We start from the raw sequence: 21,363 nt of genomic DNA, 5'->3' as shown, positions 1-21,363 counted from the left end.
CCTGAGACCGGAATATGTAATGGGCTACGGATGGGATACAGAAACCTTGAGCTTTTGTTTTGTTTGTTTGTTGGAGGTTCTTGGCAATTTGCATACAGGCCGCAGATATTTGTTTTGGCTCGTTTATCATTTCAGGTATCTTTCCACAAAACTTTTATTTTACCTTGGTGTTAAATCCTATGTTGTTATTGTTTGACGGGGCTATTAAAAAGGGGCCATTATAAACCAATATTCCGGTCGGTGGAGAAGCAGCAATAGTTTTTACATTCAGTTATGTGCATTTGATTTATAGTAGAAAGCCTACTCCAGTCCAAAACCAAGACCAATATTGCTCTGCTCAGTATGTGTTTGTCTGTCGGTGTGACTTAAATGTCTCTTTGTGGCTATTCTAAGTGTAGCCAATTGCCCAAAACATCTAAAGCAGAGCAGAAATCTGAAAGGAGGGGGGTTTGTGTTTAAAGAACACTCTGCTCTTCTCCTCCTCTCCTCCTCTCTTATTCATCCCCCTTTCTCTCAGTACAATGACAGGGTTACAGGATGAGGGCAAAGCTGTGCAGGAGACATGCTGTGTCACCCTTTCACTGCACATCAATGTCTGCCACCGCCCTGCCCTCGGCGGTAATTGACCCAAAAAAAAAGAGGAGCACATAAGTCAGTACAAATGTGTGTGTACTGCAGTGGCCCCATACTCAAAAGATTCCAATTTTTTTTAAGACTAAATAAAGCATCTGACTAAAAGTCCATAAGTCATACCGACTGTGTGTGTGTGTGTGTGTGTGTGTGTGTGTGTGTGTGTGTGTGTGTGTGTGTGTGTCTGTATACAGTATGTGACACACGTTTAATTTGCCTGGTTTCCCATTCCACACTCTGCACTTTAAAACAAGGTCTTTTCCCTTTTCCTGCTGTTAAGTGTGAAGAAGATGATGTCTTGACAATTAAAGGGGAGGTTGGTCATGGGTATGTGAGTATAGGTATGTGTTAGGTAAGGATAAGGAGGTGGTGAAGACCTGGAGGGAGGTACAGTAGTTTAAAGGCCAGAGCCCCTGTCCCAGCAAGGTGACGCATGTCCCTGCAGCCCTCATCAAGGCTCTGAACCCCCCCCCACCACACACACACACACATACACACACCTCTTCCACGGCCTTGATGTTGGTGATGACATACTGTAATCATCTTCTCCGCCTGCAGCAGCCAGCAGCTCCAGGGGGGTCAACTCGGTTACAGGAGAAACAGTAACATGCTGCAATCAAGGTCTGCAATCAGCGGTGTGTCATCGACACAGCTTGTTTTTGCCCTTTGCTTTATTTGCCCAACTGGAAGTTGTGCTCTGCTCTGCGTCATGGTAGGGATTACGGAATCTGCAGACATTACGGAATCTGCAGTGCAATGATCCAAAGTTGAACACACCGAGCGGTACTGTTGGTAAACATTCATCAGCTTGTGTGCACCCAGTTTAGTGTCCTACGCTGTAGTTTTGGCTCCTTCATCTCGACGGCCCAAACTTCCAGTGGTCTGCTGTGAGTATGCTGATTTAGCAGTAGTTAGACAGACCCCCCCGTCCCCGTCCCCGTCCCCCCCGTCTGCTCTTGGCTCCTGTCATCTATCTCTGTCACTGACGGATCCTGTCGTTAAGCGTGCCATCTGTGGCCAACGGTTCACAACAGAAGACACGGCAGCCCCCGACCGAGGGAGGCCGAACGGAGCGATCAATCGCACTGACACCCTGGCAAACACGAGACCTAGGCTTACAGCCCCCCCCAAACCCGCCCCCCCCTCCCCTCCCCTCCTCTCCTCCTCCTCCCCCCTTGCCTGACAGCAAACCGCAGACGCCTCAGCCGCACCTTTCACAAAACAGGAGACTACAGAGTCACACTCATCTCTTGTACAAGAATCTCTCTGCATTGAGAGTATGTTTCCCTGTTTCTCTGTCATAAACTTGTCACATCATGTCACAAAATTAACTCAGTCGCAAATTGATGAAAGGCTGATGATGGTAGAACACCAACATTCTTCGCAACAACCCAGGCAATCTACCGTACGTGTCTGCTGCCACAAGTAGAAAATGTCAGGAAGATAAATCCCGGGGCATCAGGGACAGGAGGGAGCTGAGCTATTGATTTCTACATAACGAACGTTAGCAGAATGGCCGAGCGCATCCGTTGACCTGCCCCGTCTCCAGGGAAACGCGGTTGTCCCCGCCTGCGCCCGTCAGCGTCAGCCAATAAAACCCAAAGACCCAGGAATGGCCACTGCATTCTGTTCTATCCCCACACAACCACAGACCGAGGTCGATCTACAGAGTAACTGATACAGACTACATTCTAACCAAGACACAGCTGTGTACTGTAGGATCACAGTGCTTTTGATCCAAGTTCCAATTACATTTTTGTTGTATACTGGGTAGGGCCTCCCTTTGCTCTCAAAAGAGTCTCAATTCTTCATGGCATTGATTCCACAAGATGTTGCAAACATTCCTTTGAGATTCTGGTCCATGATGACATGATCGCATTATGCAGTTCCTGCTGATTTTTCAGGTGCACTTTCCAGCTGTGAATCTCCCATTCTACCACATCCCAAAGGTGTTCTATTGGATTCAGATCAGATGACTGGGAAGGCCACTGAAGAACACTGAACTCATTGTCATGTTCATGAAACCAGTTTGAGACGACTTTCGCTTTGTGACATGGTGCATTATCATGCTGGAAGTAGCCATTAGAAGATGGGTAAATTGTGGCCATGAAGGGATGCACATGGTCAGCAGCAGTACTCAAATAGGCTGTGGCATTCAAGCGATGATTGATTGGTATTAACAGGCCCAAAGTGTGCCAAGAAAACATTCCCCACTACATTACACCCCCTCCACCATGAGAAGGTGTACGGGTGTTCCTAATAAAGTGTTCAGTGAGTGTATATGACTGTATAAATGATTTTGCCCTTTTCATTTGAGATTCTCATGGACATGGTTGTAGTAATATGCACAAAATCATGATCAGTGACCTATATACAGTATGTGCATGCCTTGTAAAGTCGTACTGTAGGTTAATCGTTAGCATGATAAGCAGTCCAATTTCCTGTGTTAATTATGTCGTTTTTTTGCCTTGAGTCGGCCCACCTTTGAACGGATGTTAATTTGCTATTAGTATTCTTATATAAACACAGGCGCTTATATGTCCTGTAATTCCCTAAATGACTAATCGGGTTGTTCTGTGCATGGCTGCCAGCTTATACTGGAAATTCCTGGCCTGACTCCAGACTCCAGTAGGCTATAAACACAGTAGCTACTATGAATGTCTTATACTGCTACAACCAGTGTCACGCTGGAATCTATTTTTTCATTTTTTTCTATTAGTACTGCATTCATTCTAGATAGCTGTGAAATGCCTTTGGAGATTGCACATTCTATAGTTTACAACCCTGGATGTTAGCATCATTATAGGCAATAGGATGCTAGCCGTACACTTAAAGGGCCATTATATGATCACAGTAAATTTCTCTTCCATTAATGCAGTGCGGTAGTTTAGCCTTAATACTCCTCTGTAATACTGTAGGATACTACAAATCCTAAAGACATGTTCTCACTACCGTGACCATAGACTTGCCCAGTTGTCATTATCAAACCTATCCAGCTCCTAGTCTCCAGTGCAGGTGCAGCCTTATCTACAACAGCCTGGACTAACCTTTGTAGTGCATGGTTGTACAACTTGAGGGAGCACTGTTGTGTTTGTTTATTTTTCACGGACTGCACAGCTTGCAGTGGTCTCGCCTCACAGCCCAGGTAAAAATGTGTCCTGAGAAAATCTGTAGTTTGTTCAGTAATACAGAGGGGGATAAGGCAGGAAGTGGAGATAGAAAGCCCAAAAGGGAAGGCATTGTGGAAACTGCTCATGGATTCAGAGCGCTTTGATCCTTCTTCTTTTTGATCCAACAGATGCTGAATCTCACCGGTTTTATAACTTGTTTCACCCTGAATAAGACAGCACTGTGCGTCTCTCTCTGTGCACACTAGGTCCACCTTCCTTAATCTCTAGTTGGAGCAAAGGTGAAGGTTTGTTTTTTTGGCGGGGGGGGTGCCTCAAAGACGATGAAAATGTGCATTGTTTTTTGAGGTTGGCTGTTAGAAATGCAGCATTAATTTAGCATCTGTAGCTATGTTGGTTATTTGCATACCCATTGCAGGAATAAAAAATGAAATGGCCCATTTCACCCTCTCTCCTGATAGACTAAATTTTATTCCATCGAAATTGGTCTGCAATGTAACTTAATAAATACATTTTTTATGCATCTCCCTGGGGTAATAAATAATCTGAGTGTGAATGTTATCTTAATAAGAAATGTTTTTAATTTCCAGAAACACCATGGTACCTAACTAAAGTTCAGGGTATATCTCAACTACGATTGAACTACGATTTAATGATTAAAAGAAAACAAAACAAGTCAAATAAATTCACCTTTACACCTCGTCAAACAAAAAAAGCTTATAAGTATTACAAACACACAAATACACAACCAGGCATACTGTTTTTCTACTAATTCGACAGCTATAAAGTAGAAAATAGCCTGCTATGATGTCTCCTTGACTTGATTATAAATGAAGGTCATCAGTCTAACTGATTCCTACCTTTCTTATTTTCAAAAAGAAAGTTACTCTCAGCAACAATTACTGCTTTAGAGATAATGAGCGGGTAAAAAACATCAGGATGTCTCAAATCTTATGGCAGCGAGTGTCAGCCTCAGTGAGCCTTTTTAGTTACAAAGTGAATTTGGGTTTTTGATGAACAGAAGGACGAAACCAAGCGTGGAAGGAAGGAATATAGGAAGGCAACATATTGAGCCCCCCTCCCACCCCACCACCCCTTCTCATCACTTTTTCTTGTTTCCTCATGACAGCAAACTGAGTCAGTCCCCCTTGTCATTTGGCAGGAACAAATTGAGAATCAGTAACTGCTTTGTGCCAATTTCTTCCCCTTTGCCAATCAACAGTGTATGCTCTGTCCTTGAATGCAAAGGTCACAGGTCCATCTTCCTCTCAGCGGTTGTCTCCTCCGTCTGTTTCCCCTTTTGTTGTTCTCTTCAATCCAAGACACTATAAATATCTCTCTGCTCCGGAGAATTGATGCCCTTCTAAGTGATTTTTAAAGTGCCCTTTACACAGTGGGTACGTCGATACATTGTCACGGGCCATCTGAGTGACGCTGGACACCATCTGCCTCTTGGGGATGGGCGAGCAAGCTCAGCATCTCTACCGAAACTCCAAAATAAAAAGCACAGGGGGGTGGAAACAGTATGGGTCTAATGATGCTCTAAATGGTAGAAAGAAAGGCGCTTACATCCTGCTCTGCACTTATCTATATGGGGCTGGAAATCTGTTACACAGAACCATGCAGTTAGCTGTCCCACCAAAACAAAGATGGTTATGAATGAGGATAATCCAACTCTAGTGAGGACTTTAGGTCAAACTAGAGCGACTTGTGCAGAGTTGGTTTTGAGAGCAAAAGGCTCTGGACTGAGTGTCTGAGGAATGCAGCAGGCCTATTCATATACTCTATTCATACATAAATATACTCTGTGGCTCAGTCGGTAAAGCATGGCGCTAACAACGCTTAGGTTGTGGGTTGGATTCCTGCTGGGACCCTATATACTGAAATGTATGCACTCACTGCAATGTAAGTCGCTTTGGATAAAAGTGTCAGCTAAACGGCATGTATTATTATTCAGATGGCATTCTCATGCCTAATGATTACAGTGGGCTCTAGAAAGCAACCTGAAGATAAGTTGCACTGATGATGGCTTGTAGTAGTTTGTGAGGTACTGCTGCCACTGGATAGCTTCATTGTAGCTTTGCTTGTGCTCATAACAATGCATTGCTTAATGGCTACACTGTTGTTATTTCTGAGAATGTAAACATTTCTGTTCGACGTTTATTAGTATTTTGGTAATACATTTTTACGATATATTTATTTTCTATTTCCCAGCGATAATACATGCTATATCGTGGATATCAGACCGGCTCTGATGGCTGGCGAAACTCGGCTGTGCTGACCGCATCACAGCCGCTCCGATATACAGCGCATGATAAAGTACACCCTCGCGTGTGTCATCGTTTTAGTATAGACTTCAAGCACCTCTTCAGTGTGCTACTCCTACCTCGTTTCTATGGAGTAGCGGTCATCTACCTTTGTGATGATCAGAGGATGAACAACAACTGTCCTAGATTCGACAAAAGTCATTCTTTCTTTTCACTGAAAGAAAAAAAAAGAAAAAAAACACAACCCCTTTTTCTCCAGAATCTCTATTTGATGGATGGTTTCCCTAAACCTCAGAGCAGCCAATCGATACTGTAATATGCCACCGCTGGCGGCTGCTGATATCCACGGTGTAACAACAACAACGAGACACAGTCAAAACCACTCAGGCGCCTCTGCAAGAGGCTGTCCATTTTATGGTTCAACTGACGAACACCTGCAGTATGCTACAGTACAGTAGGTGATACAGTACACGTCTGAAGAGTCAGAGAAGTCTCACAGTCTGTTCCCAAAAACTAAAACTGCTGGCTTTTATATCTTCCAAAATGGTATTTGACCATTTGGTATTGTATGCCAGTCTCAGAACTTTGAGGTTAGGGACAGGTTTCTGGTCCATAATAATAGATTTTCCATTTATCTCTCTCTTTTAAACTTGCTACTTGAACTTTAAAGAGATATGAAGAGTCTAATGACAATAATGTGCTTTTATGAAATGGGCCTGGAAGAGCTCAGTGTTTTTTTTTTGTTATGGGTACTGTAAATGTCAAAGCCTAAACTATGAGCTGCCTCTCCTTAGAAATGGGTAAAACTCCCAAAACCTCAGAAGGTGGAAATACCAGCATGATCCAGGGGAACTAACCCAGACTTACTTATCATAAATTATTAAACATGGTGATAACATCACTGTGTGTGTCACAGTAGTCAAGTCATCCGTGAAATAACAAGAAAAGTAATGCTCTCTGCAGGACAGTAATTGAAGTTATGTTGTTTTTTTCAGATGCCATTTCGTAGACAATCGTTGAAATTGCTCGTACTGTATCTAACTGTCAGTATCTAACTTGTGTTTCTTGTATTATGCAATGTTGCCGTACACTGACACATAATGCAAATGAGACAAATTGCCTTATGTGTTTGCCAATGAAAATTACACATCACATTAGGCTGGGGCCTTTGGAAGTGTGACTCATTAATTCCTTTGCTTCCAGGGACATACTTCTCCTAGATTATGTGCAAGAAAGAAAGACGCAATTAGACACAAAGTTTGAATCGGCGTGTCTCTTTGAGCAAAGAAAAGAGGGTGGAAAAAACACGTCTCCATGTTGATGAAATGATCTCTATTTCCTGAAATGAATCATTTGCTTCCCCTTTGTTCTCTGGGCCCTATTGTCATCCCTCACAAATGATATACATTTCACACTCTTTGATTTTCCAACTCCTACAGCCTCTTAATTCTCCGTTTCATATTCTGTCATCGTCTTCATTCTGTCATCCTTTCTGCTACAGCAGCTAATTGCTTGAATTAGATGCTGTCTAAACCAAGGGCTTTGTTATAAACTTATAGGTGCCTTTTATAAGTGACAAGAAGTGACAAAACAAGAACAATGGAGCAGTGACACTCTACTTCTAGCCACTCCAGATCAAAAGCTACCTCCTACCTTGTCTATTGTTTTGCTATGGCCCAGTTTTGTAACTATCATACTATATTTAAACAGTATAGGTTGCTTATCACGAGTGTTTTAAGTCCCACACTTTTTTCTCCAATTGAACAAAACAAAGCTGATACTCCATACGACATGAATACTACGCTACACATACTACACATGAATGCTACTCGACTCACGGACGAGTGGGAATAACAGTGTGTCGTTAGAAAGAGCATCGTGCGAACCCACTTTTGTTTACCACTCTCCGTGAGAGTTTTTGTCATGGCACTCATGAGACTTGAGCTGCCACTGTGAAATGTTGACTGACTCAGTGGCACGTAATGGAATCTGATGCCTTCTAACAGGGACCTCTGTACATGTTGACTTAGAAAGGGTGGGCCTGACCACTCAAGTGTTAAAACTGATTAAATGGATAGCACAGTGCCGTGTATAGAAACGCACTGCTGTGCAATGCGATGTTTGTTCGGGGTTAATGGTGGTACCCATGCATGAAGGCACAAGTGGGCAGCCTCAAGTAGAGCAGGCTCTTCTTTTTTTCCCTTTTTTTTTTGCCAAGTACAATTTCGGATTTCTACTTCAGGTTTTCGATGGAGATAACAGCTTGTTATTCGAGGGGTTGTATTGTACTTGTTTGCACTTGTGTAGCCATAGTCACAGAGTGATGCAATGGCTCATTAATGTCTCACATTTGTTTTGTCTCCCGGCAACAACGCTTCTCCTTTAGCAAGCTGTGTTGTCTTGAAGTTTATTTTTTGGTCACAGAGAATTCTAAAGTGTACATTTCGAAGATTCGGTCAAGTGTTAACCAAGCAATTAAGCATGTTGATGATGAAACCATCCAGCGTGTTCCTGGGGTCAGTTTCCCAAAAGCTTTGTCGCTGAAGTAGTACTTTTTTTTCTCCTAGACTAGCAAAGTTCTTAATTTAACACATTTTGTTCGTTCACACCCAGAACATTGACCAGCAAACGTTGATTTTACAATTGTTACTATCGCACCGCTTTGCAGCTGTGTTGTCAGGAGAAAACTACTTAAGCTACGAAGCTTTCGGGAAACTGACACTTGTTTTGTTTGTGCCCTCAGAGGTGCCGCCCAGTCCTGTGAAAAGCTCCCCGGCAGATACGCCCCCCATGACCTCTCCTCCACGGCAGCGCCGGGACTCAGACCGTTACTGCCAGCTATGCAACGCCTGGTTCAACAACCCAGGCATGGCGCAGCAGCACTACGATGGCAAGAAGCACAAGAAGAACGCCGCGCGTGCCGACCTTCTGGAGCAGCTGGGGAAGACCCTGGACATGGGAGAGATGAAAGGTACAGAAACTGGGAGGGCCTGAAGGAGCAGGTGTGTGTGTGTGTGTGTGTGTGTGTTTGTTTGTGTGTCTGTGTGCGTGCGTGCGTGCGTGCGTGTGTGTTGTAGGTTATGTGGAATGACACAGGATGTAGCCATTACCAGGTGTTGTATAATGACATGGGAGTCTGTCAGAGAGAGAGAGAGAGAGAGAGAGAGAGACAGAGAGACAGAGAGAGAGAGAGAGACTCACAGACTCATGGCTCCCCACTCTTAAGTGCCTAGGCTCTGCGAAGCACGTTACAGGCTGTTAATTTTAGAAGGAGGGGAGAGAATGTGCTCTCTTATTGTCTCCTAGCCACAATATGTCAATAACAATTACAGAATATTATTCCACCCGACGGTTGGGAGAGCTGCCAGGGCACCAGGAGGAACCCAGAGGGTTGTAAAGGGTAGCGGTGCATGAGCAGACATAATGTGGGATGTCTCTTCACATCTGATTGGACATCTAAGCCCCCGAACACCACAAGGGCTGATTGATACTTAAGGCTGATAGGTGGGTTCTGGCTTGTCCGGGCCAAATGAGGTGGCATTCGAGCCAGGCCTTATGATTGAGATGTGTTCTCATGGGGGATGAGGCTGTAGGCTGTTCCCATTCTTTAAGCTTCTTGGTTTTATGGCCGCGCGCACACACACACACACACACACACACACACACACACACACACACACACACACACACTGTAGTTAACATACAGTATAGAAGTGCCTTCGGTAGGGCATTAGGAAAGATGGATGGCAATAAGCCAATGTTCGTGATTCATTCGTGTCAAGTTTATGTACGATTGTTTCCCGGTTTAAGTATAACGCTCAGCACTTCCTCTCAAAGCAGTCCATCTGGGTTTTTTTTCCTTTTCTTCCGCACCCCTAGCTGAATGCTTCACCCTCCCAGACAGACCGTTTTTTTTCCGCTTACAGGCTGAAGAAGACTGCCGGCCTGCCTTTCCCTCCGAATATTGACAAGCCCATAACTCAGAGCCATCTGCTTCACCTTCATTGCCCATTTTTGGGACTTTTGTGTCTAACAGAGTGTCGCAGTAACGTCACGGCAGTCATTACGGGAGGCTGCAAATGTCAGCATGGAGCGGCAGTATTCAGCTCCTCACCCTAATGAGCTTTTCTCTCCGGCGATTATCAATTAGTAATGAAGTGGCAAATCATCCTAACAGACAGAAACTAGCATTGTGAACCCTGTGGGGGGGGGGGGCAGGGGCACAGCGGGCAGGAGATGGGCTGCTTTAAGTCATGGGGCTGCAGAGATGGTGCCGACAAGCCCATCTTTTTTACACAAAGAGCTACTACCTCGAGCACTTTGACCATTTCCTCTTTTTTCTTGGCACCTCCGGTGCGAATGAAATAGCACTTCTCACTTTGTCCTCTCTTTTTTCTTTTTTCTCTCTCTGCCTGGGAGTATTGTTCTCTTCACACACAGGCTTACAGTTGTCTGATGCCCAATAACCGTACAGCTGAAGAAGAAATCCGCAGTCGGTCAGACTTTGAAGATTGCCAGGTGATGAAATATTCATCCAGGTTCTACAGTATTGAGAGGTGCTTTTGAGATGTTCCCGTACATTGGTATATAACACTCCACTGCTGCTGTTGTTGTTTCTGAGTGAGAGCACTCTCTTATATCAACAATGGGACGCTAACCCCATTAGCATTGTGGAAGATGACCCGCAAGGGTGTGTACCTACCTACCCAGTTCTCCGCTCTGATTTACCACCAAGACAAAAAATACAAATAAAAAAACCTTTTGTTTATTATTCTCTTTGATGTCAACATCCCACACTCTCTCTCGATCTGAGCTCCATTTAACCCTGTGTTAGTTACCTATCTTAAACCCTGGTAACCTCACTTTATTATCTTTGGTGTTCAGAGATAGATTTTTAGAATTGGGGTTTTAGAATTCCCCACAGAGCCTCTGCTTTGCCGGAGCTCTGTATAGTACAGTACCTGGTGCACAAACCTCACTAAAGGATGGGTTTAAATGTTTCATAGCTACTCTACCTTCCCCGTATACAGAGCCAGTATTAAAGGCATATATCTTGTGCAGGCTTTTTCATTCTCTACATATTATTGTTTACCTAGCACCGGTTATGAAAGTTCTTTTGGGATCCTACCCTCCACTGCATACAGAACCTACCTTAGAGTAGTTAGTACAGTAGTAAGTGAGTTCATGTAATCTACACATGCTTTCTACTGTTGATATGTTTGTATCACAATTGTGTTTTGAGATCTATTTACTAGATCTAGAATCAAATCTACTCTAGTTGTTCCATGGTGTATGCACTATTCCCTAGTCCATTTAGAGGAATTATCTTGGTGTTCTCTTCTGAGAGTCATTTTTGGATGCTACAGTATAGATTAAGTTAACTGGTTTTATTATTATTATCATATACTAAGTTGCAATGCAAAATGTAGTTATGGCCAAGTTGCCTCTGGTAAAGGAGCAACTTTTTTTTCATCTCAGTGATATAATTTAGATTTGAATATAACCAGAGATAGTGTATACTAGAGATATGCCACTCCCTTGATTTACTGGTTTTGCGAGAGACAGGGAAGATGGCGCCAGTCCCACGTGGGGATAGATTTCTGACCAATTATCACATAGTTGTAGATTAGTGCTACTGACAGTTGTCGTTGCTAGGTTCACGTTGCTAGGTTCACGTCTTTCTTGTGCCGTTTCCCTAGCAACGTGTGTAGAAGATTAGAGTGGGAGGCTAAGAAGGCTAGGACAGAGCCAAATAAAGTGTCTTTTTAAGCCATTACAACATTCTAGCCAACAACTTTTAACGATCAAATGACCGCACAAAACGTTCAGTGATGTGTGACTTCAGTGATATGAAAAACGAAAAGTTGTTCATCCGTGTCATTTGGGTGTGAGTGGAGTTTTTGTAGAGTTGCCAGTTTTTGTCCTGCGTTTCCATAGGCGACATGTCCAAAAACAAACAGTGTTTGGTCTCCTTATTGAAAACAAGCGCCCAAAGAGGCATCGCCAAGATGGACAGCGGAATGAACCGGCTTCCTTTAAAAAAAAGGCTTTGATATAGCTTTGGGTTATGGTGCACATATTTACTCTGGTCTGTTGCTCTCATCAGGCTCTGTTTCTGTTGCCTCTGTGTCTTGGACCACTGACTGAGAGACGGAGTGTTCTGTAGTAGAGCACTGCAGTCATTTATAAAAAGAGAGAAAGCGAGGAGATTGTAACATTTTCCTTGTTTCCAGTGCACCGGCGGATAACGGTAGTTCCCCTGGGGGTTTGGAGGGTGGAAGCCCCAGGCTCTGTGGACCGATGACACACATAGAATTGCTCTTGCTTTTATCTTTTATTGTCCCCCCCCCCCCCCCCCCTCTACATCCACACTCATCATGTCACTGATACTGCAGCAGTGGAAACCATACCATTGTTTTGTAACTAACCCCATGTAAGGGGTTTAATCTTCTCCATGTCTCCAGTACTTACCCTAACAGAACATGCTTACTGAGCAGAAAGGGCTCGCTGGTACATGGTGAGGCTGAGACCCCACTGTGACCTCTCTGCTCTCTGGAACCATCTCGGGGGACCATCTCTGTACTGTATGTTATAGACTCCGAGCCAATGTGGCTAGACATCTCCCTCTCGTCCTGATTATCAATCTGTCCCACATACAGCTGCCGCATGAAGATCTAATGCAGTCTGATATGATTGCATTACTGATTACGGCTCCCTCCAAAGTGTGTAATTTAGACCATAGCCGGCCCTATCAATCGAGGAGGCCGACAAATTGTTTTTTTCCGGACTCCATCCCAGTCCTTAATTGGAGAGACGTGTCCGGGAGAGGTTATTTGGCACGTCTCTCTCTATCTCTCTCTCTCTTTCTCTCTCTCTCTCTCTCTCCCCCCACCCTTTCTCTTTTTCCCTCCCTCTCCCTCCCTCTCTCTCCCTCCTCTCTCTCTCTCTCTCTCTCTCTCTCTCAGCAGCTTCCTCTCTGGGGCCCTGGCTGCAATCACAATTCACAAGCCATTTCTCTTGTCTGGGCGCCACATCCGCCACTCCTCCTGACCCTAAATTAGATCTATTACTGTCTTAATGGCAGGCTCAGAGACTGGCAAATTACACAGAGCTGATCAAGCTCCTCTTCCAGAGGGCACGGGGGACAGCTCTGTTATGTCATCATCCTAGGAGGTGACTCAATCCACTGGCCGTACATTACACACAGACCAGCACATCGCTTCAAACATGATCATCAATTCCACTAAATCCATTACCCTCCATTTCCCGTTTTTTTGAGAGATCTCAATCTTCACTTTGATTCAATGACAACGAATACGAGCCTTTTATATTGTTTCAAGGGGGAGAAAATGAATGCTTTTGAAACATGTCTTGATCCTGAGATGGTGATACCAAGTGAATGATGGTTTCATTTCACGATCAGTTTATAATCCCATTAAATGTAATAGCCTGGCGATAGGCCAGCTCACGGGGGTTTTGAACAATCGTACCATTCATCCTGAATGGAATGGGAACCAGAGCTAACATATGCTATTTCAGCCTGGGTGCTTCTGCTGCAGTCAGAGAGGAGCCGAGCTAGAGATGAGCCATCTGAGCGGGAGCAGATGGCTCGTGGTTAATTTAGCATGAACCATGGACCCGTACCACCTTTCCCTGCTCATAAACAATCCACTCAGTGGATCACACTGTTGATCGATCACATCGCCACCGTCTCTTTGTTGTTGCCTCTGAAGGCCGAGGCAATAGCTCTCAATTAGCATAAAGACAACCAAAGCTATATTAGGAACAGCCGGTGAAAGGGCTCAATTGAACATCCGCAATAAGATATGGCCACCAGAGACGGGGGAAGGACAGGAATGACTGGTCAGACATCATGACAGATGTGACCAAAGTGATGGACTTAATGTGCTATAATTGAATTTCATGTACTACAACAGCAAACTGTGACCTACTGTCAGCAACATACTGTACTGTATTTTACAGGAAGTTGATATGCTCATCACAGGAGAGGCTGTGGAGGACAGGCCCATTGCAAATTGTAATGCATGGAATGGAATGAGGAATGGTATCACCACCAGCCTCCCCTAGTTAATGATAATATCCAGGGATTTTCTTCGTTTAAATAAACTTGAACCGAAAAATAGAGGCTTTTTACTTCATACATTTTTAAAAATGTTTAATGGACTGAATTGTAATCCCCAACCCTGATGGTATCTTTACATAAACACATAGGACACAGTAGAGCAAGTGTGTGCTCGAGGACAACACTGGCTGTCTCATTAGTTGGGCTCTGGAACAAATTAGGCTCTGAAAGGTCTTATACCCTTGGCTGTGGAGGTAAAATCAAGATTTATGGTGAAGATCAAGTGGGGATAGGGGCACAGAGGCTTCAATTGTTCTCCATATTCACTCTATCCTCTACCTGTTACTCTGTTCTCAGATTGGGGACAATTTTTTACTTAACCAAAATAAATGGATCTCTCATGACTCACCACGGAGGCCCCCAGAATAGAGGGGGAAACTGATGAGCACGAGCACAGTGGAGGCACAGCGGTGGCTGCCGGTTCATTGCTCATGCGGGGCAGCACCACGGGGAGTGCTTCAGGTGGCTGGCGTTGATGGATGCAGAAGGCCGCAACACATTCGTTCACCTTTTCAAAAAGCGTTTGCGAGATGCGGGCTGTCAAAAAGGGCCACCGTGGAGCGCACACCCCCTCCACCGCTGCTGCTGCTGCTGCACAGCTTTAATGTCAGTTCACGAGGGTGTCGAGGGAGGCTCTCGCAAAATTGAAATCTCAAACCTCGCGGCAGTCGCCTGACACATGGATATGGAGAAGCTGATCAACAGATGGATAGGCTGTAGAGAGAGAGATGTTCTCCCCTCTCAGGGACAACAGCCTGTCCCTCTTGAAAATGAAGGTGACGTTAAGGAGCACTTAGCGTCAGAGCCGTCTTTCTACAAGATGTCGGACATAATTTGGTTTCTATAAAGAAACGGCCTCCTTTGCAGTTGGCGGCTCGCACCTTTGTTAATTGGTGCGGGTAAGGCTAGCCCCGCCCGGTGCCTGAGTAAATACATTGAAATCCCATCTTGAACGTAACGCCGACTGCCAGCGTCGCTTGTAGACGCTTGTAGCGTGACTCAGAGAGAGATACAGAATTTATTGTTGTTGTGTTAGCTCAACAGGAAAAAAACTCATTTTTTTTGACAGCAAATGATCGTTAGGCTGTGCCTAAAGTGCCTATCGTAACGAGCCGCCACTGCTCCTTTGTTCAGTCTTAGTTATGTCCTCGTATGTACGTTAAAATGTCTGAGAGTGGTTCCCTCTTGTCAGTTAGTTCATGTTTTAGTGCCGTGATATATATAGAGAAAGCTCATCAACATCGGAGAGCTGAGATGGATGAGGGGTTTCTAAGATCAGATTTGATGATGGGACAGCAGAGGGCCATTTATTTTGCCGTGGCCTTTCCCTCATAACATTGTTCATGGCTTTAACTCAATTTGGAGAGAGAGGAGCAAGCGAGCGGGCATTTTTCATGCTACCATATCATTAGTGTGACATGGCAGCCATTACACAGTGGGCTTACTCTGTATAGCAGCAGGACAGGCTGAAGTGCTGTATCACAGACGACACGCAGGAAACTGTTTACCACTCGTGACAGTTGCTGCTTTCACCATTCACAGCTACCAAAGACATCAGAAGGGGGAGAAAGAAATGTTATTCTTTACTCCATTATTTTTTTTACTCCATTACTTCATTATTATGTCACATCCACATCTTGGAGTACGCCTTATTTTTTTGGGGTCGCTACGAAAGCGATGATGGGTTTTTTTTCACGGTAAAATACCAGCCGGCTCAAATGGCACAGTCCCCGTGGGGAACCAAAAGTGCAGGTGTCCGTCAACCCCAGCCTCAATCATCATGGTTCTTATTTACTCGTGTGATTTGAAATGCATGACATTTCAGTGTCCGCATCTCGGAAATTGATTCTCTCCGCTTTCCGCTTCTCCCATCAGAAGAGGTAATCAGTTGAGTCGACCGGGCGCAGCTTTAAAACAAGCTACGGAGCACTGACCTGGCGCTCTGAACTGCAGCTGTAAGGAGGAGATGGAGACCGATGTTATCTCCTCCCTCTCGTCGCCAACTGTATTTATTTACAGACACCGCGTGGAAAACTGTCATTTCCAATAAACCTCTATTGATTGCATATAGGCTACTGTAGGACAATCTGCAGAGGGAAGTTATACATATAATGTGAGCAGCATTGTGGGGTGGTATGAGGTCAAAAATAAGAAAAGGCCTGCTCAATAAAGTTGAATGTGTCTTTTGGTGCTGTGTCGCCCAAGTTGATCCCGTAAGTACATGACACGGCCAGGACTCTGAAATGTCGAAAAATGCGTGTAATACATAATCAGCAGTCACTTTTGGCGTTAAGACTTTCTCAGCTCAGAGTTTTGGTATCAGTATGAGGCCTCACACGTTCTATTCCCATGGTGTGTTGCCGTCATAATTCCTGCAATACTGTCATCATTCTTCCAATTGATAATGATAGCTAGTTTAAGATGACGTTCCAAAGCTTTGTTGTCCATTTCGCAGGGTACCAAAAAAAGGAAATTATTATTCAGCTTCCATGGCTTTCAAAACACCAACACAACACACACCACATGCAAAATACAACAAAAAATTATAAAATGTTATTGTGTGCGTTATGAAGTGCAGAATTGCTTAAAACGACTATGGCCATCGTCCAGGCAGCTACAGTTGGTAATATTCACAGAAAAGCATTAGAGAAAGGTGTTCCTGAATGCCCATGAATCTACATGTCGTGTGTTTTGTGTTTGTGTCGCCATTACAGGTCTGAAGCGTAGCTACACCTGCGAAGTCTGCAGCGTCACACTGAACTCCGTGGCACAGTACCATGCACATCTGCAGGGCTCAAAGCACCAAAACAAGTGAGTCTTCTTCCCACAGTGCAGCATAGCAACGAAACTCATTTCATATTGCTAGATGGTGAGAGGTAGCAATGTAAATTGGTATTCCATTAGATTGAGAAGTACATTGTTTAGCATTTTCTCCCTTTGTTGGTGTATGTCCTTGAATTTTAATGAGCGCTGTCAAGTCGGCTTTTACATACCACATCAGACGTACAGTACACAACGCTTCATGCATAGATGATACAGTTAGAAAGAAAAGCCGACCGCCTGGGACAGAGACAGCAACATCTCAGAGTGTGCTGCAGACTTGCTGCAGGCATCTCTGGATCTTTTTCTATTTAAGTTCAGTCTTATTGAAAGCAATTAGAATTGAAGGAGGGAATTTGTCTAATTGAGCCATTTTTCCACTGCTTTCACGTTGCTGCTAATTGCTGGCCACAGCGCCTACAGGAGCGCGCAACCCAGAATCAACAAGGCTTATTGGCACAACAAACATCCAGAGACTCATAACAGGCGGTGCCCGGACACCAACACAACAAGCAGCCGACCTTCCAACTCAAACAGACCTCTCTAAAGACCTACAACACCCAAGGTTCACACACTCAAACCTACCTAGCCTTTGTTCCGAAACAGGAGTTTACAGTAGCAGAGAGGGGCTGCAGGGGATGGGGGTGGGGGTGGGGGTGGGGGTGGGGTTGCTATAGGGCAGAGCTTTAGCCATTCGGTGTGGTATATTGAAGAGGCTGCCACGGTCTGCACGTGTCCTGGATTCAAACCCCCCCCCCCTGCAGGGGGCGCTCCCTGCTGGCCACACGTGGCCACGGGGGCCGCAGTCATCAGGAGACGTGACACGCCGTTTTCACAGCCCCGCGTTTTAGTCACGCTCGCCCCACACGCACGCTTCGTTGGAGCTAGCGGCTTTCTGTGCAGATCCCTCCCCCAGCAGCCCAGAGCTCTCTGCACACACACACACACACACACGCACGCACGCACGCACACACACACACACACACAGAGCAGATCACGACCTCAGCCTCCCTTTCCATCTCGCCACTCTGGCGAATCATGGGTGTATTTAGGTCATTGTTGTATGCCTGTTTAAGCAGATAGAATAAAGAAATACTCTGTAGGAATACTCTGCAGAAAGAGAGGAGACAGGATAGGGATATTATTGTTGTGTGTGTCTCGTGTGTCCTTTATCACAACAGGGCAAAAAACACTGGGAAAAACACAATGCGCGCTTGACATTAAGTTGCCCATATAACTGTGCAGTGAATTTAATGACTGTAATTACACTAAAAACAGTAGTGTACATTATTATTAATATGCTTTGTAATTGCATATTCATGGCACCGAGCGGTTTGTATTAATACACAAGTCAAATAAGGACTGTATCTAATGATTGTAATAACGTAAACCGCTTACTACCCTATACCCTGCAATTACCAAATGACTAACTAACAACCATACAGAGGAACTACAGCATTACTACACAGATATACTGTAGGGGCAACACACTGTAAAGTGTTAACAACCTTTGATATACTGTAGGTAGTGTGTAGTACGAAGATTTTCTGAACACAGGTAATGTAGGCGGGTAGACCTGCAGTATGTGATAATAATACATACACCTTCAGGTTGCTTTCTAGAGCCCACTGTAATCATTAGGCATGAGAATGCCATCTGAATAATAATATATGCCGTTTAGCTGACACTTTTATCCAAAGTGACTTACATTGCAGTGAGTGCATACATTTCAGTATATATGGTCCCAGCGGGAATCAAACCCACAACCTAAGCGTTGTTAGTGCCATGCTCTACCGACTGAGCCACAGAGGACCACATTAGCAACATTGTTTTTTTTCTTCATTGCTTACTCAAGGCATGAAAGAAAGCACCGGAAACTGTACCAGGGTCAAATTGACCTGACCAAATGGGCTCAAATCCCAAAAACCATAACCACACCCGGGACCCAACTGAAATGTAACTAACTTGAATCGAGCCCAAGAGCAAATTTGCGACGTGGGAATTAATGAGAAGTGTGATCAATACCCCCACTAACAAGCCAGCTACAACGGTACAACAGGCCCCGATGCTTTAAATACTTAAACCCACTCCGTGCTGCTGCTGCTGGCATCCAAAGCTGAATGTCTGCCACAAATTGAGGTCGTCCTTTGATTTACTAACTCAATTTGGCTGGCTGGCATGTTTTCCCTTTCTCTCTCTCTCTCTCTCTCTCTCCAAGTATTTTCAGTGGTGTCCTCGCTGCTCCACATTTTAAGCCCCCGTGTTCAGACCTGTGAGGAAAGCTGAAGTCTGTCATTGTGAGTGACTGCCCTGGAGTCTTCTAGGGAACTTGTCTACAGTGACAGAAATAGCCCAGAGCCAGTGCGAGGTCCCCAGCCAGAGGGTTTTGTGCTGAGCCCAGCAGAGTGTTCTGGACATGTGGCTGGTCAGTGTTAAGTAAGGGGAAACGTGGAGGGAACACGTCTGACCTTTAGCTCAGAGAATGCAGAGGGAGGGAGGAAATATGCTGCATATGCTGCTGCTGCTGCTCTCTCTCTCTCTCTCTCTTTCTCTTTCTCTCTCTCTCTCTTTCTTTATCTCTCTCTCTCTCTCCCTCTCTCTCTCTCTTTCTTTCTCTCTTTCTCTCTCTCTTTCTTTCTCTCTCTCTCTCTTTCTTTATCTCTCTCTCTCTCTCTCTTTATCTCTTTCTCTCTCTCTTTCTTTATCTCTCTCTTTCTCTCTCTCTTTCTTTATCTCTCTCTCTCTCTCGCTCCCTCTCTCGCTGTCTCTCAAATTGAAATTCAAAGTTTTTTGCCAAAGCATACACAACATTTACATTACAAGACATAACAATGAAAAGAAAAAGGAAACATATGAATAGGAGTGTGTGTTGTCTCGGACAGCGGAGGGTCTGGGTCGCTGCATCGTTCAGCTCCCACACCCAAGCCCCTCACCGCCAAGTCAGTGTCAGTATTTTATGTGTAGTCAGTTAAGTGTCTGTGTGTTCAGAAATGAAAAAATCTAAGTAAGTTTTTTTTAGTTTTTTTTGATAACAATAACAACTGTGTTATTACAACAATAACACGTTTTTCATGGTGTGGCAGGAGGTTACATATTTTGCAGCTAATGTGGTACACACACTTTTTTCACCCAATAATTAGGACAGTTTTTGATTTGGAGGTATCAGATTCATAGGTTATCAAATTCAGAGTATATGTTTTAGAATTTAGGGTAGAAGATTGATCTTATACTTTCGTATGTTCTACAGACTCTCTATCTATCTCTCTCTGTCATCAGTAGAGCCAATTACCATATAGCTTACCGTGCCATAGCATAATGGAAGCCACTTACTGACCATTGTAGCGATCCACAATTGATATTGTGTCAGTCCAGTGTTACACCCATGCTTTGTGTGATGACTTCATGTAAACGGGCTGTTGTTCCAGTGTGTGTTAATATGGGCTCACCTTCACAACTCGACCAACATGTGAATGTCATAATGTAGGCCAGGGTCATGTGCCTGTTTTCAGAACCACAGTCAGAGCCAGTATGGCTTGAAGGAAAGCTAAGATCATATGTGTGTGTGTGTGTGTGTCTGTGTGTGTGTGTGTATGCATGTGCGCATGCGTGTGTGTGCACGCACGTGTGTTTATTGTCTTCCATCCTCAGAGAGATTGAAGGAGCAGCCAAGGGAACAAGCGCCCTGGTCACAACATGCCTTCTGCTGATTAAAAGTGAGGAGAGCAGTCCGGGGTGGGGGGCGTTGGGGGGGGGGGGGGGGGTGGGGGGGGGGCGGGAGCCGCTGCAAAAGTGAGAACCTCGTTCCCTCAACCCCGCTTCTCCACAATCGATAGGTCAAGTCAAGCAGACAGGCTCATTACCATGCCATCACCGATCCCCCTCGCCCCACAATCCATCAACGGCCAAGCATCCCTGCTGCTCGCCTGTACGCGCGCACACACACACACACACACACACACACACACACACACATGCTAATGGTGTCCCGAAAAAGCATTATCCGCGTCCTCACTCATTCAGCACCCACGAATGAGGAGTCTGGGGAGGGATCACTGGTAGGTTGTATGTGGCTATGATTTGTTATGGCTGTTTCATAAGAATCGCCCCTCCGCGCTGACAAATCTCTCATGTGAAGGATGAAACCCCCGCAGGTTTGACACCCTAGTAATTCCAACTTGTGGCCGCAGTCATCCAATCATGTGAGATAATGTTCACCTAATGAGAGGTCATAAATATGATTTTTAATCTCTGACGCATTCGGTTCCGGTACAGCACAATAGCTGTGGCGGACTGCCGCGCTTGTGATGTACTGCTTTCACAAGAGTCTTTTTACAGACTGTGGAAACAAATCTCAGTTTCTCACAGGTTTCTTCCT

At 44.8% G+C, this 21,363-nt stretch overlaps 1 protein-coding gene across 1 annotated transcript in view; it reads left to right on the top strand.

Moving 5' to 3' along the window:
- The window catches only part of zmat4a (zinc finger, matrin-type 4a), a gene marked incomplete at its 5' end in the record, with an annotated part of 70,576 nt that overhangs the window by 42,359 nt on the left and 6,854 nt on the right, over window positions 1-21,363 (top strand). The window contains 2 exons of the mRNA XM_083672888.1: window positions 8,769-8,996; window positions 16,883-16,979. Coding sequence (XP_083529014.1) covers window positions 8,769-8,996; window positions 16,883-16,979 — 325 coding nt within the window. The remainder of the gene's footprint in view (window positions 1-8,768; window positions 8,997-16,882; window positions 16,980-21,363) is intronic.

This window comes from Argentina silus (genome assembly GCF_951799395.1).
Source record: "Argentina silus genome assembly, chromosome: 7".
Classification (NCBI taxonomy): Eukaryota; Metazoa; Chordata; class Actinopteri; order Argentiniformes; family Argentinidae; genus Argentina; species Argentina silus.
Note: the sequence above shows the minus strand (reverse complement) of the source record. Positions and strands in the feature narration are given on the sequence as shown.